At 38.1% G+C, this 14,623-nt stretch overlaps 1 protein-coding gene across 1 annotated transcript in view; it reads right to left on the bottom strand.

Annotated features, from left to right (window-relative positions):
• The window catches only part of LOC102252966 (probable ATP-dependent RNA helicase DDX10), a gene marked incomplete at its 3' end in the record, with an annotated part of 62,445 nt that overhangs the window by 15,348 nt on the left and 32,474 nt on the right, over positions 1–14,623 (bottom strand). Inside the window, exon 9 of the mRNA XM_014530387.1 lies at positions 11,537–11,621. Within this exon, the coding sequence (XP_014385873.1) occupies positions 11,537–11,621 (85 nt within the window). The remainder of the gene's footprint in view (positions 1–11,536; positions 11,622–14,623) is intronic.

Raw genomic sequence — 14,623 nt, 5'->3', positions numbered from 1 at the left:
TCAACAGACACTTGTTTCCTTTACCCAGACAGAGTTAGAAAAACACAACTCCTTTTATCATAACAGCAGCCAGGGCCATGCCTGTGGGAGGAGGAGCAGGGAATCAGGGCTTCCCCCTTGCTCCTTCCCCACCCTCCCTCCCTCCATCCCTGCACTGGTCCAGCTATGCTATGGTGGAACCCCTCACTCAGGCTCTGGCCCCGCCCATGTCACAGAGAGGAGCATGCGCACTTCTTGAAGACACAGAAGCAGCTGTGGAGTAGGGAGGTGGTGGTTATTCCCCTGAGCAGGCGCTGAAGTCCTTGTTGAAGTCTCCACTCCAGAGCCTGCGAGTCCTGGGAGGCTGCGCAGTGGAGGTGCTACATTCCTTTCAGTAGAAACTGAAGATTGATAGGAGCCTGCCGGGAAGGACCAGGAAGTCTGCCTTGTGCCCATTTCCAATCCACAGTCCCGCTTTGCTGGTTGAGCCTCCTGAGCCCAACGCCCATGGCCTGGGCGCACAGGGGGCGGGGCCATGTTCCGTCTGAGCCCCTCGCAGATGGCTGGGGCTGCACTCAGGAAGGGCTGCACATGGAGAGGGCTGCACACGGGGCGGGCCCCCTGCCATCCCCTTGTTCCGCCTGAGCTCCGTGCCGATGGCCTGGCCGCACATGGAGCTGGCTGCACACGGGGCAGGGACCCTGCCTTCGCCGCTTTCCGCCTGAGCCTACCAAGGATGGCCTGGCCGCACAGGGGGCGGGGCCCCACCATCACCTCCTTCCGTTTGAGCCCCAGGGCCACTTTTGCCCTACCACCCGACTCTTAGCTGCCACTTGGGTTTCCGATCACGGAGTGGCAGGCGACTTCTTCCCCTTTCGCCTCCCAACATTGCGCCTACATATGCAAGTTAACCGCCATCTTGGTTGGCAGTTAATTTGCATATCGCCCTGATTAGCCAATGGGAAGCGTATCGGAGGTATGGTTAATTACCATGTTTGTCTATTATTAGATAGGATATATATATATATGTATGTGTGTGTGTGTGTACATGTATATATATACATATATATACACACATATATATATGAGGCTACACAAGGTTAAAATAGACCACAACACAAAAATTTAGAAGGAAAAGATTCCCAAAGGAAAATGGGGGAAAATGTCTAAAGTTGGACCCCATAAGGCAAGTATCTAATAAAGATCACCAGCCATTTTACCTATCTTACATTACACAACTTTTTCCAGAAGCAATGGAAAGCACAAATTATCTCCCACACATCAACACCCAAAAATTTCCAGTAAGCTTCTTATTTCAAAAATAAAAGCACTTTTAAAAGAAGGCATAAGCACATTTCACTTTTTTTATGCTTACAAGAATAGTTTATTTACCCATGAGCTAGCTTTTAGATTTCAAAAGCAATATCCAAAGCCCAAGGCTAAGTATATGTATAAAGAGAAATAAATGTTCTTCATAAGAACTACATTTTAAAACTCCATATATTAAGACAAATTATTTTAAGAGACATTCTAGGCACCATATAAAAAGCCCAGAATCTGAACCAACAAAAATCTGATTTCACCATCAGTATTAATGGCATGCTACATTCATAGAACTCTTTAGAATTTACAGCAGAGACATTCTAGGCACCATATAAAAAGCCCAGAATCTAAACCAACAAAAATCTCATTTTCACCATCAGTATTAATGGCATGCTACATTTATAGAACTCTTTAGAATTTACAGAGCTTCATTTTACATTAATTTGCCAAACTTAAAAGCAAGCAAACAATGAAAGAAACAAATAAAAAAATAAAGTTCCTGAAATGACAAGGGGAGTGTCGGGGTGGCACACTGATCACTACATTTCAGAGACCTATCATTTCCAATTCATTGCTTTTTCAACTCTACCAGAATTCCCTCCAGAAAGAAGGATCCTCAATAGATTGATCATGATTTTCTGCTATCAGGAAACTACCTCTACACCCTAGAGCACACTAGTATTTCTAGCCATAATAGGAGATCCAGACCTACTGAATCCCGATGGTAATTCTTCCATTTGAAATAATGGCAATAGTTTGCCTTCTAGCCAAAAACTATTAATCCTCAATTACTCCAATTCAGATAACCCACCACACACTCCATTCCAGTTGAGTCTGTAAATACCCTTTGATTTTGATCATCCATACCTTTACTGATATGAGCATGATCTGGCAGGGTTCACAACCACCTAGCCACCCTGACTTCTCCAAGCTTGGTTCTCCAGGTGACTAATCATAAAATATTATATTTAGAATAATTTCATTTTTATAATTTTTTAAAAATGCACAAACATATAAAAAATTTTCTAGGTGGTAGGATTTGGGTGCTTTATTGTCTTGCCATAGTCTAGGATTTGTATAATGAATAAGCATTACTTTTATAACAAAACAAGTTATTAAAACCAAGTAAAAAACTGTATATGCTTTTAATAATCTACATTTTTGTATCACTCTTACCTCATTAACACATCCTAGTTCTACCAATATTAGCATATTTCCTTATTCTGACCATTACCTTTGAAGACATGTATGAATTTGCCTTCTGCACCTAACATATACATCATTTATACCTAAAATCTGGTCACTAAATATTTCGTGCATGAACAAATGTAAACGAACCACTAGGAGTTACATTAGTACAGCGATTTTCAACCATCATGATGCAAGAATTTTTAAAACATGCAATCCCTATTTACTCAAGGGCACTGATGTCTTTTCCCTCAGATTGTCAAATAAAAAAATGACAACAGCCAACACAACAATAGCTGTTCGGTGTGAATCAATCAAAATTGTACCTATTTTTTGCTCAGATCAGCAAAAATATATATTTTTTGGTATCCCACAGAACTTTAGTAATTAGTTTCTGTGTACCATGAGATAAGAATTGCTGTATTTAGTAGATAAAATACTGGATTTGGGGTTAAAAGAACTAATTTGAAATCCCTATTGTACTATTTATAACCCTGGATAATGAGTCATTTTATCACTGTACATCACTTTTTTAAAAAATACATATTTTTATTGATTTCAGAGAGGAAGGGAGAGGGAGAGAGAGATAGAAACATCCATGATGAGAGAGAATCATGGACTGGCTGCCTCCTGCACACCCCACTCTTGGGATCAGGCATGTGTCCCGACCAGGAATCGAACCATGACCGCCTGGTTCCTAGGTCAACGCTCAACCACTGAGCAACACTGGCCAGGCATTTTTATCACATTTTTTTATTTATAAATTACACAATTTGAATGAGATGATCTAGGTCCTTTCAAGAGCTAAAATTCTATTTCTGCAACTACTAATATACTAATCACTGTTCTCAATACAAGTCTGATCAAGAGTTAGAGAAATGGAGACAACTGTTGGTCACACTCTGCTATTCCACAGCTCTTCACTCCTTTTCCCCCTCCCTCTATCTCCCATTCTTCCTATGCCTCGGCCTTACCTGTGGCAACCAGCCCCAACAGTTCCTGCCACTGTGGGAGAACAGTGCAGCCAGGCATGCAGACAGCGAGCCATAGTCATCAGCGTCCAACTGTTCTGTTATTCCTGCTCAACATGGTACAAAGGAGAGCTTATTCCCAGAAAAAAAGGGGTATCTCTGACTCAGAATATCTAAAGACTTACACTAGATTTAAAAAAGAAAAAGACAGGGAAATACCCTGGGAAAAATAAGTCATCTGCAGCTGAAGATCATGGAAACATGAACAAGAATACCACAATAGGCTCAACAATTTGACAAATGAAGTTCACCGTCAAATAACTGGAAAGAAACCAAGCTGGTTGATGTGTATTGCATAGAAAGCATCTAAAAAAATAAATAAGAACAAAGACTTATGGCATTCACAGGACAAATGTAGAAATCATTAAATACTATCAACTATCTCCAGAAAAGAAAATTTCTAAGACTGTTTTTAATAGATTTAGAGAAAAAAAAGAAAAGAAAACCCATTTTAAAGCAGTAGTGATACCACCTAAAATTATACTTTCAGGAAACTGAGTTAGCTACAATTAACCCCATTTTACAGGAGCAGAAACTGAGGCTTAAAGAAATTGATAACTTTTCCAAGGGTATGCAGCCATCCAATGACAGAGCCAAACCCAAGTTTCTTGACTTTTAAGGAGAGTGTTTGATCAACTATGCGATATGTGTCTCTCATAGTCCAAATAAAGAAGGAAAAAATGCATATATTTTAGTACATGATCACAAATTGTAGCAAATTAAAACTATCTACCTTCCTTCTCCAAGAACCTGGCTTTCATGAAGTCTAGAAGCCCTGAATGGGAGGAGTAACCACTAAAGTTCATTAAGTAAAAACAGCTGCTCTGGGCACACAAAAAGAATGTGAGCTGTGTCAGAAAGACCCCAGTATAATGCCAGACCTGGTGCTTCCTGAATGAGCTTGGAGACATTTAACCTCCTAATCTCTGAGGAAGAGTTCCCTAATAAGATCTCTTTCATAAGGCTATCATAAAGGTTAAATGAGTCCATTCATTTATTCACTCAGATATTTATTGAGTATGAGGAAGTGGCTAAGCTATAATTCAAGCATCCCCGGTGTGGATCCAGGGGAAGGGAAGTCTCCCCAGCTTCAAAAAATCCTATATAATAAAAGAGAAATATGTAAATTGACCATCCCTTCACTACACTCACCAGCCAATCAGGGTGAATACAAAGATGGCGGGTTAATTTGCATACACAGGCACCAGGTAGCAAGCAGAAGCGGGAGAGCCAGCAGCTTGGGGGGACAGGCTCCCTTGGTCACTCCCTTGGGGGGAACGTGGCTCCCTCGGTTGCTGGGCAGAGAGCAAAGCAGGAGAGCCGGAGGCTTGGGGGGCTGTGGCTCCCTCGGTCACTCCCAGTGTGGGAAGCACCAGGAATTCTGGGAATAGTAGTTCTGATGGCAGCGCCAGGACTGGAAGCGGAAGCCCAGAGCGCAGGGAGCACCAGGAATGCTGGGAATCATAGTTCTGGTGGCAGACAAATCTCTTAGACTAGTGATGGCGAACCTATGACAGGCGTGCCAGAGGTGACACGCGAACTCATTTTTTTGGTTGACTTTTCTTGGTTAAATGGCATTTAAATATATAAAATAAATATCAAAAATATAAGTCTTTGTTTTACTATGGTTGCAAATATCAAAAAATTTCTATGTGACACGGCACCAGAGTTAAGTTAGGGTTTTTCAAAATGCTGACACACCGAGCTCAAAAGGTTCGCCATCACTGTTAGGCCCTAGAACATGAGGTAAGACCTGAATGAAAGGGATGGACTGGTCAACGGGAACTATTATAATAGTAACAGCCCTAGATTCCACTCTAAAGAGGTGCTATTTATCCTGTTATCCACCCCCAATCAAAACTGCTGAAAGCTTCTGAACAGCGGCCATTGGGACAATGAAGCAAAGAAAAAAAAAATGCCTCTATTATTCTGTGAGCAACAAACCAAACTGGGTTGGGGGTCTCAGACAATTCGTTCATATGATTGCAAAGACAGACAGAAACTCCCGGATTGGAGAGGGCTCCCCCCCACACCCCGTAAATAAATAAAAAGCAATATAGTCAGATCTCCTCATAAACATACCAGTGACAGGCCTGCTTGGGAACAAACCTGGCAAATTTGCTAGTGTGAGAGTGGTCCTCAACTATGAGATGCTATTAACAGGATGTACCATGTTTGTTGACAGTCTATGGATTCAAGAGGTAGGTCATGACGGTCAGCCTTGTAACTGAGTATACCAATGGCCCTTCTGTGTAAGTGATAAGCCATACATATCACTTAGAGACTCTGAGGTTAATCTGGACCAGAGCACACCCTGATGTGCAAGAATGGACCTGTGCACCTGTGTTGAAAGCCCCAGATCTTTTCCTGCCTCATATATACCTCGTGATTACCTTTATCCTTGAAATTATTAAAGTTTGATATTAGGTGTATTAAGCAGCTTCCAATAATCCATGCCTCCTGGTATTCACACCCTCGTACTCAACTCACCCCCTACACTTAATTGTGCTAATTTGTGTAACCCTAGGACACTACAGATATGATGGAGTGTGACTTCCGAGTCCAAGTCATAAAAGACATTGTGGTTTCCATCTTACTCTCTGTTCCCTCTCATTTGCTCTCTCTGATGAGCCAGCTTCTATGTTGTGAGAAACACTATGAAGAGGATGACCACGTAGAAAGGAAATAAGAGGCACCTCTGACCAGTCAGTAAGAAAATGATCCTGGCAACAAGCTCGGAAAGGGGTCCATCCCCAGTTGAATCTGAAAGTGCTGTGTGACACCTTGACTGTAGCCCAACAACAACAACAAAAAAAGATGAAACTAAATTTTAATAGATTAAGAACATGTGATTAACCAATAGCCAGAAGACCCAGATGACCCACAGAAACCGTAACATACAGTTCTTGCTTTAAGTCACTAAATTGTAGAATAACTTGTACAGCTAATTAATATATTAGGTAAGATCTCTAATTCATGCATCTGATTTGGGAAACTAATTGTGTTATCTCAAGTGTCCACTCTGCAAGCCCTGTGCTAGGCACTCAGAGTACATCAGTTAAGTAGACAACCTGCCTTGCCTTTATAAAGCTTATATTCTAGTAAAGAGAACAAAAAGCAAATAATAAATATAAGTTAATGCTCTAATATATTTAAAAGTGTTAAATGCTATGAAAAACAATAAGAACCAGGTAAGAAGGAGAGGTTAGGGCAGGGTAAGAAAGACAGCCATGTGGACACGTAAGGAAAAAGCATTCCAGAGAAACATAATATAATGGTCTAAGACAAAAACATGCCTGGCATGTAGGAGAAACAACAAGACCAGTGTGGAGCACAGGATAATAGGAACTGGGGTTGGAAGGGGGTTGCACAGTATAAGCCCAGAAAGCCCCTGGCTTTTACTCTTGAGTGAAATGGGAAGCCATCAGAGGAGCGACATGATCTTACTTGTGTTTTAAAAAGGATCACTCTGCCTGCTGTGTTGAGGACAGATAGCAGGAGAGCAAGGGGAAAGTGTCTGGGAAATAATAGATTCCTAAGAAATATCAGCCCCTTTACCTACCTTAATAGCTAGACTGGTCATACTCTTCCTTATCTTCCCAATGCTTCTTTGATGCAAAATAATGGATTGATTTTGTCCTCCTTTTTTTAAGCTTTAAATTCCAGATACCAATAGACAAAGGCAGAAGGCCATGTAAGGAAGTACCAGCCTCTCTAAACGTAGAGTGGGCTGAAGATAATCTCTGTAAAGTTTAAACTAGAGGAATGAAAGAATTTTCACTAGCAAATGTTGTACCTATCTTAAACCTAAGGTACACATAGTAAGCTTCAGTAAATTAATACTCATGGAAATTGTCTTCTCACTTTTATTATTTCAATTTACAAACCAATTAAAGACATTTAAAATTTTTTCTTCATTATCTGTTCTATAAAGTACCAGTATTTTCCAAAAAACAACCATCATAAACTCTTCTTCACAAGTTATCACATTAGAAATTTAAACCACTTTCCATCTGTATATTTGCTGCCGCTGATCTCAACTATTGCCCATGAGTATGCAATGCAAAGAACTGTCCTCTGCTGTCCCCTAGTGGACCCACCTAAATCACTCCCCACAAAATCTGAGAGCCACAAAACACAGCCAAGATAACTAAAGTGGAGCTGGAATATTGCTGGACTGGACTGCTACTCTGGAAAACAAAACAGTTACATATATATATAGATTCCTATCAACTCCCAATTCCTTATATATAAAGTTACATGAAGTGCCACCTTTTACCCACAGATCCTCATTCCCCAAATGAAAGCATTTTGAAAGTGAGGAGTATCTGATGTATACCTATTTTCTATTCCCAAATCTTTATTTTCAACTGGGCTTTTTTGTAAGTGGAAGAGCCTAATTTTGTGAGTACCAAACACTGCAAGCCCTAAAGATAATCACATTTAAGAGGGAGAAAGTATCACAGGATACAGTTTTATAAAACTAGATTTGGATCCCTTGCCTCATTTGTTTCTAAAGGAGATTAACCACTATGTTAAAAGGGGTATGGATGATTAAGGGAAACAGAGGGAAATTTTTCTCAATTGCTGAAGATCAAAAGAATTTTAGACAGGTGACTAAATTAAAAATTAAAATAGAATAAGTACTTCAAGGCAACAAGTACCTGAATCATCCTTTTCACTTAGCTAAAACACAGAAAGGAAAAAGAAAACTGATTTTCCCAAACTTTAGTTATTTTGCCACAAAGCACTAAGTTCATTTATCTATATTCATATGTCATCGTTCAATTCCAAAAGCAAATGCTATCTGGCAACCTGGTTGTAATTACAGCATATACACAGGATTTTAATTAATTTCAAATTTTAATTTAGCCTTTATTCAATTCAATTATCCAGGGCTCATGGCATAAGAAATTTTCTAATTATCTCTAAACCTATTAATGGCAACTTTTAAATGGCAATTTAGTCAATTTTTATTAAACTGACAAAGAAAAATAAGCATTACATATCCTAAACCTTTCCACTCACTATATATCTAAAAGTATTCAAATTCAAAGTATTCAAACTCAATTCAAAGTATTTTTAATTGGTTATGAAGGATCAAACAGGCTTGTACTTTAAAAATTAATGACCACAATAGAAATTGCATTATAATATAGTTTTTCAAATTAGTATTCTCTCTTAAAATACAATCAATTGTGATGCTGTTCTACCTCCTACACTGCTCCACAGTCATTAAGACCAATTTCATGTTCACCATGGCATGTTCAACTACATAACATTTTTTTATTTTTCTTTTTTTTTAAATTGATTTCAGAGAGTGAGGGAGAGGGAGAGTGCAATAGAAACATCAATGACAAGAATCACTGATTGGCTGTCTCCTGCACACCCTGTACTGGGGATCTAGCCCACAACCCGGCATGTGCCCTGACCGGGAATCGAACCATGACCTCCTGGTTCATAGGTCAACACTCAACCACTGAGCCACACCAGCCAGGATCAACTACATACATTTTTAACAACTTCTCCAGGAAATAAGAATCTGGAAATATTTGCCCTTTATCAATGTTTTCCTGATACACTAAAATGCCCAATAATCTTCATATAGGAAAAATAATTTCAAAACATTGCTAAATGTATTCTATAAAGGAATTAGTTTGCCTTGCCCATGTCAACACTAATGGCACATCTAAAAGCCTGCTTACTCCTGGTCCAATATGCTAGCGAGAGACCAGACCCAACTTTATCTATCTAGAGGCCCACAAGACCACAAAATGCAAGTGTGTACATGGGTACCTGTACAAATTCATACTTATTACACATTCGTTGAGAATTAAACAATACAGAAACATTCATTCCAATAACCACAACTAAAAACTTCTGAATATCTCACTATGAAAGATAATCTGAACATGTACCCAATGTATCAGAGACACTGAAACACAATGTACCTTCTCATAAAATGGAAAACAAGGCTGCTGTTCTACCTAGGTCACATTTACTTAGATCCCATTTAAAAAAAAAAAAATGTTGTCATTCTAAGATAAGTTTGTCTAAATGTAGAAAGACATCATACACAGAACCCAGTTCTAACCCCATTGCTTATTCAAATTATCTAACTGCAATAAAATGACATACTTTGAACCCTCTAATACATAAATCCTATTTATAAAAAGGTTTACCTTTCATTCTTATACCATGCTCTCTCTTCATGGTGGTCAAAAGAAAAGCACTTAAGTGAGGAGACCTTGACTAAAGCCCATGTTTAATAGACCATGGGCTGAAATTGAACCAACTGAAAAATGTTTGAACCTACTTCTTAGGCTGTAGAAGAATATGAAAAACCTTCACTTAAGCTGAAACAAACAACAGAATCAAACAAAAAGATAAAATTTCATTAAAGCCATGAGAACTGTGGACACAAAGAAATGTAAAAGTAAACACCAAAGGGACTTCATAGATAAACAAGGGACAGAAGACAATTGGGCCACTTGCTGAAGGAGATGCAGGGCAAATGGAAGAGCAAACTGCTGGAGAATGAGTCTCCACTTAGATGAGTATTCCAATCTTGGTCTAAAAACCCTGCCATCCCTGGGGAATCATTGGAAGTTCGTGGCTTAAAATTCTCAAGTGACTGTTGTTCCAGTTAGTGTCTCTTCCATCATGAAACATCAATGTCTCATTGACGTCCACATTATAAATACTCACTTATCCAGTTTTGATGAGAAAGAAAGTAGTAACAAAATGGAAAACCAAAAAAATAGTCCATCTGTGGCTAATCATAATTAACCATAACTCTATTATGGTTATTATTTTGGCTGTTTCCAATTCTTAACCATCACAAATATCAGTAAAATGAACATCTTGACTGAAACTTTTTCCTTCTCCCTATTTTCTTAAGATCAATTTCTGGATATGGAGTTACTGAGTCAAAAGGAAGAACTCTAAGACTTTGATAAGTATTACAAAATGCTATCCAGAAAGACGCTAACCATTTACAGTTCTACCAGCAGCATACATATCCCAACTTCACTGCAACCTCAATAGCAATGACATTTGTTATTCTTTTCATTCATTCAGATACCTTTCTATGCCATTTACTCCCAAATGATTATGACTTTGCTATATTCTCTTCCAGATAGTTTCCCCACCACTTGTTAGCACTTGTTCATTTTACTGATACTTGTGATTGTTAAGAATTGGAAACAGCCAAAATAATAACCACAGTAGGGTTATGATTCATTATGATTAGCCACAGATAGACTATTTCTTTGGTTTTCCATTTTGTTGCCACTTTCTTTCTCATCAAAACTGGTTAAGCGAATATTTTTAATGTGGACGTCAATGAGACATTGATGTTTCATGATGGAAGAGACACTAACTGGAACAACAGTCACTTCAGTTTTTTAAGCCACCAACTTTTAGTGATGCTTTTATTGGGGAGGAAGGGGGACATATTTGGAAAAGGGAGTAATTGGGAGTAGTCTCCAGCAATGTCTAATTTCCACACTAGGGGAGAAAAAAGAAAGAGAAATCTACAGCTCAAAACCACCTTGCCTCTTAGGGCCGATACCATAGAGAGTAAGAGTACAGATCTAGACTAGAGAAGTCAGACTACCTGGATTAGAATCCTGGGGCTGTGCGTCGTCAAAAAATTGCTTAACTGCTCAAAGACTTAGTTTCCTCCTCTGAAAATAGATATTAAATAACAGTCCTATACCTCACTGAGGGTTCATTAGGTTCCAGAGAGATGATGTTCAGTGAGCAGTTCTTGTAAAAAGTTTAGTAAATAAACAAAGTTAGAAAAAAAACTAAAATAAGATTTTCTTTGATTTTTCGCAGCAGTAATCAAGTCTCAGCTATATTGACTTGCAACAGCTGACCAGATGTTCTCAAACTACACCATAAAAATGCCCAACTATACTCACGTACCTGAATTCTTTGTCTGCATTTCAGGGAGCATAGTTTTTTATTTAGATAGCACCAAAAGCAAAGAAATGGGCCAGCACACTTACCTGGCAGTTCTACCTGCACGGTGAATGTATGTGTTGGCATCTTCAGGACAATCAAACTGAAGAACCCAATTCACGGCTGGGAAATCTGTACAGAAGGAATGTCAAGGTAGAAAATCAGTTTCAAGATCTGCCCTGCTACACTATTTTTATTTTACAATATTGCTTGCTAGGACTTTCTATCACATTAAACTGATAGCTATAATCTGTAGACTCTTAAAAATAAAATTAATTGCATGAACCAAGAGATAATAAACACTTCTTTGACAAAGTGAGCTAAAATTAATGACAGTGTTTGAATGTGAAAAATTATCTCTTATCTGACACAGCAGAGACAGACAGCTTTGTGTTACACAAATAATGAAATATCCTGATATTTAATAACCTAAAAGAACCAGTTCTCATGGGCTCCTAGTGAACCATAAAACTGGTTTCTAAATTTAAATAAAGGTTTACTTTTCCTGCTATTCCCATCTCCATTCGAATTAAGTCCCTCTCCCAATTTCCTGGCAATAATTACTCCATATATATTTCTGGCTACATAAGTTTCCGTTCATTTCCAGAGATCCTGCTCTCAACTCCTTGATGCTCATTCTCTTACTATCTTTAGTCATTTAGAAACTTTGCTATGAGGTTTTCAGACCACCTTCTATAATAGAGGAAAGGACTGAGCACTTTATAAAAAAAGATGGGAATAACAGGATAAAGAGGTAACAAAAGGAAATCTTTAGCCCAGCCGATGTGGCTCAGTGGTTGAGTGTGGACCCATGAACCAGAAGGTCACAGTTCAATTCCCGGTCAGGGCAAATGCCTGAGATGAATTCGGGTTCGATCCCTAGTAGGGGGCGTGCAGGAGGCAGCTAATCAATGATTCTTTCTCATCATTGATGCTTCTATCCCCTTCTCCCTTTCCCTCCCTCTCTCTGAAATCAATAAAAATATATTTTTTAAAAGAAAATCTTGAGATAATTTCTAAACTTGACAAATTAAGAATTGACAATATAAGATTATTACTTCAAAATGTCAAGAGAAGAAATAGCAGACTGAAATAATTGCTTTTGAAGTGAGGAGAGGTAGAGTAGGGACTGGTTTGTCTCATAACTCATTTTTACCCATATGCATATGTTGCTCATTAAAAAAGTAAAATAATTTAGAAAAAATTAAGAATAAAATAAAGTTTAAAAAAGATACTGGTGTATTCTAAAAAAATTCTTAAACATTTACATACGAATAGAGCTTCAGATTATTCATTGCACCTCTTTGGAATAAAAACATAAACCCAAATGTCCTTTACTCCAGGAATGGATAAATTCATGCTATGACATACTCTACAAAATACACTGGATCTTTGCACGTTAACATGGGAAGACTTTAAAAGCAAGTCATAGACTAGTTTGTTTAATATTATTGATGAAAAGTTTTTAAACACCTAAGAAAATACATGCTATTTATGAATACATTCATCTAAACTTTTTAAAATAAACTAGAACAAAGGTTCTTGACATTTTTTGTGCTGTATCTGAAGCCTACAGACCCTTTAAAAAAAAATTCTTTATTCTTGAAAGGTATTACATATGTCACCTTTTTCCCCCATTGGCCCCCTCCACCCTCTCTCCCCAGGTCTTCACCGCCCCAGTGTCTGTGTTATGGACCCTTTTTTAATGTATAAAGGAAAACGTTTAGGACTACAAAAGAAAAATTATAATAAAATATAAACATTTTCATTAAAATTTTAATATTGTACTATGTATACTTGTTTACTAACATATTAAGTAACAACCTAGTTGTGGGTCTGATAACCACCATAATAACAAAATAAAAGAGGGCTAACAATATTTCAAGATATCTGCAAAACCTGTAATGTAAAATATTTCAACCTAGAATTCTATTCCCATCCCAACTGTCATTCAAAAATAGGACACTGAGCCACCCTGGGGTGGCTCAATTGGTTAGTGCATTGTCCCATACATCAAAAGGTTGCAGGTTTGATTACTGGTCAGGGTACATACCTAGGTTGTGAGTTCAATCCTAGGAGGCAACCCATCGATGTTTCTCATATCCACGTTTCCCTCTCTCTTTCTTTTCCTTCCTCTCTCTCTAAAAACAATCAATCAATAAAAATATATCCTCAGGCGAGGATTAAAGAAAAAAAAAAGAATAGGACACAGATATGCAATGACTCAAAAAATTTACTTCCCATGCACCCTTTCTTAGAAAGCTATTAGAGAATGAAATTTAAAAAGAAAAAAAAATCAAGAAAGATCTGGAAAGAGAATTCCGGATGGCAAATGCGCATCAAGCTTATGAAGCAACCATTTAGATTAGAGCTGGAGACAAAAGACTCCCAGAAGAGGAAGTTTCAAGGGGAAAAAAAACAGACTGTTTTTGAACTGCTAGACAATTAGGCATGTAACATCTACTGGAACATTTGAGAAACATTAGAACTGGGAAACAAAACTAAGCAAATTTTAATTATTAATTCAAAGAAAAACACAAATGAAAGCACAAAAAGAAGACAATCATACTACACTACTTCCCTTATCACACTATAGTCAAAACAATGTAAATGCAAAATGTTCATTTTACCAAGTCGTGATATAACAACATAGCCTAGAGAGCTTTAAAAACACACATACTTATCTAACTACCTCGTTACACGGGGATAAATTAATATGATGTCTTGAGCTATCCTTTCAAGTACTCCAAGAGAAATAAAGAGACAGGAGGAAAAGGAATCATGAGAAAGACAGTTACTTAAAGTGGGTAGTATATGACCGTACAGTAGACCTATTCTCTTTGTATATGTTTAAAATTTGCCATAATAATTAACACAGTAAAATAAAGTGATTCAAGAATTCAAATTACCATCTATTTATTCTCATCTCATTTATTCTCATCTCTAGTTTTCCCATAATTTCCATACCTCATTCAACCTTCACAAAGCTACCAATGTATACCACAGTGGCTTTTTGAAGGTTTACAAATCTATACTAATAAAAGGGTAATATGCTAATTAGACTGGGAGACCTTCCAGGAGACCTTCTGGACAAAGCCATGGTGGCGGGGCCGAGGTAGAGGCGGTTAGAGGCC

Source organism: Myotis brandtii, unplaced genomic scaffold (assembly GCF_000412655.1).
Source record: "Myotis brandtii unplaced genomic scaffold, ASM41265v1 scaffold738, whole genome shotgun sequence".
NCBI lineage: Eukaryota > Metazoa > Chordata > Mammalia > Chiroptera > Vespertilionidae > Myotis > Myotis brandtii.
This window is presented reverse-complemented; position numbering and strand designations above follow the sequence as displayed.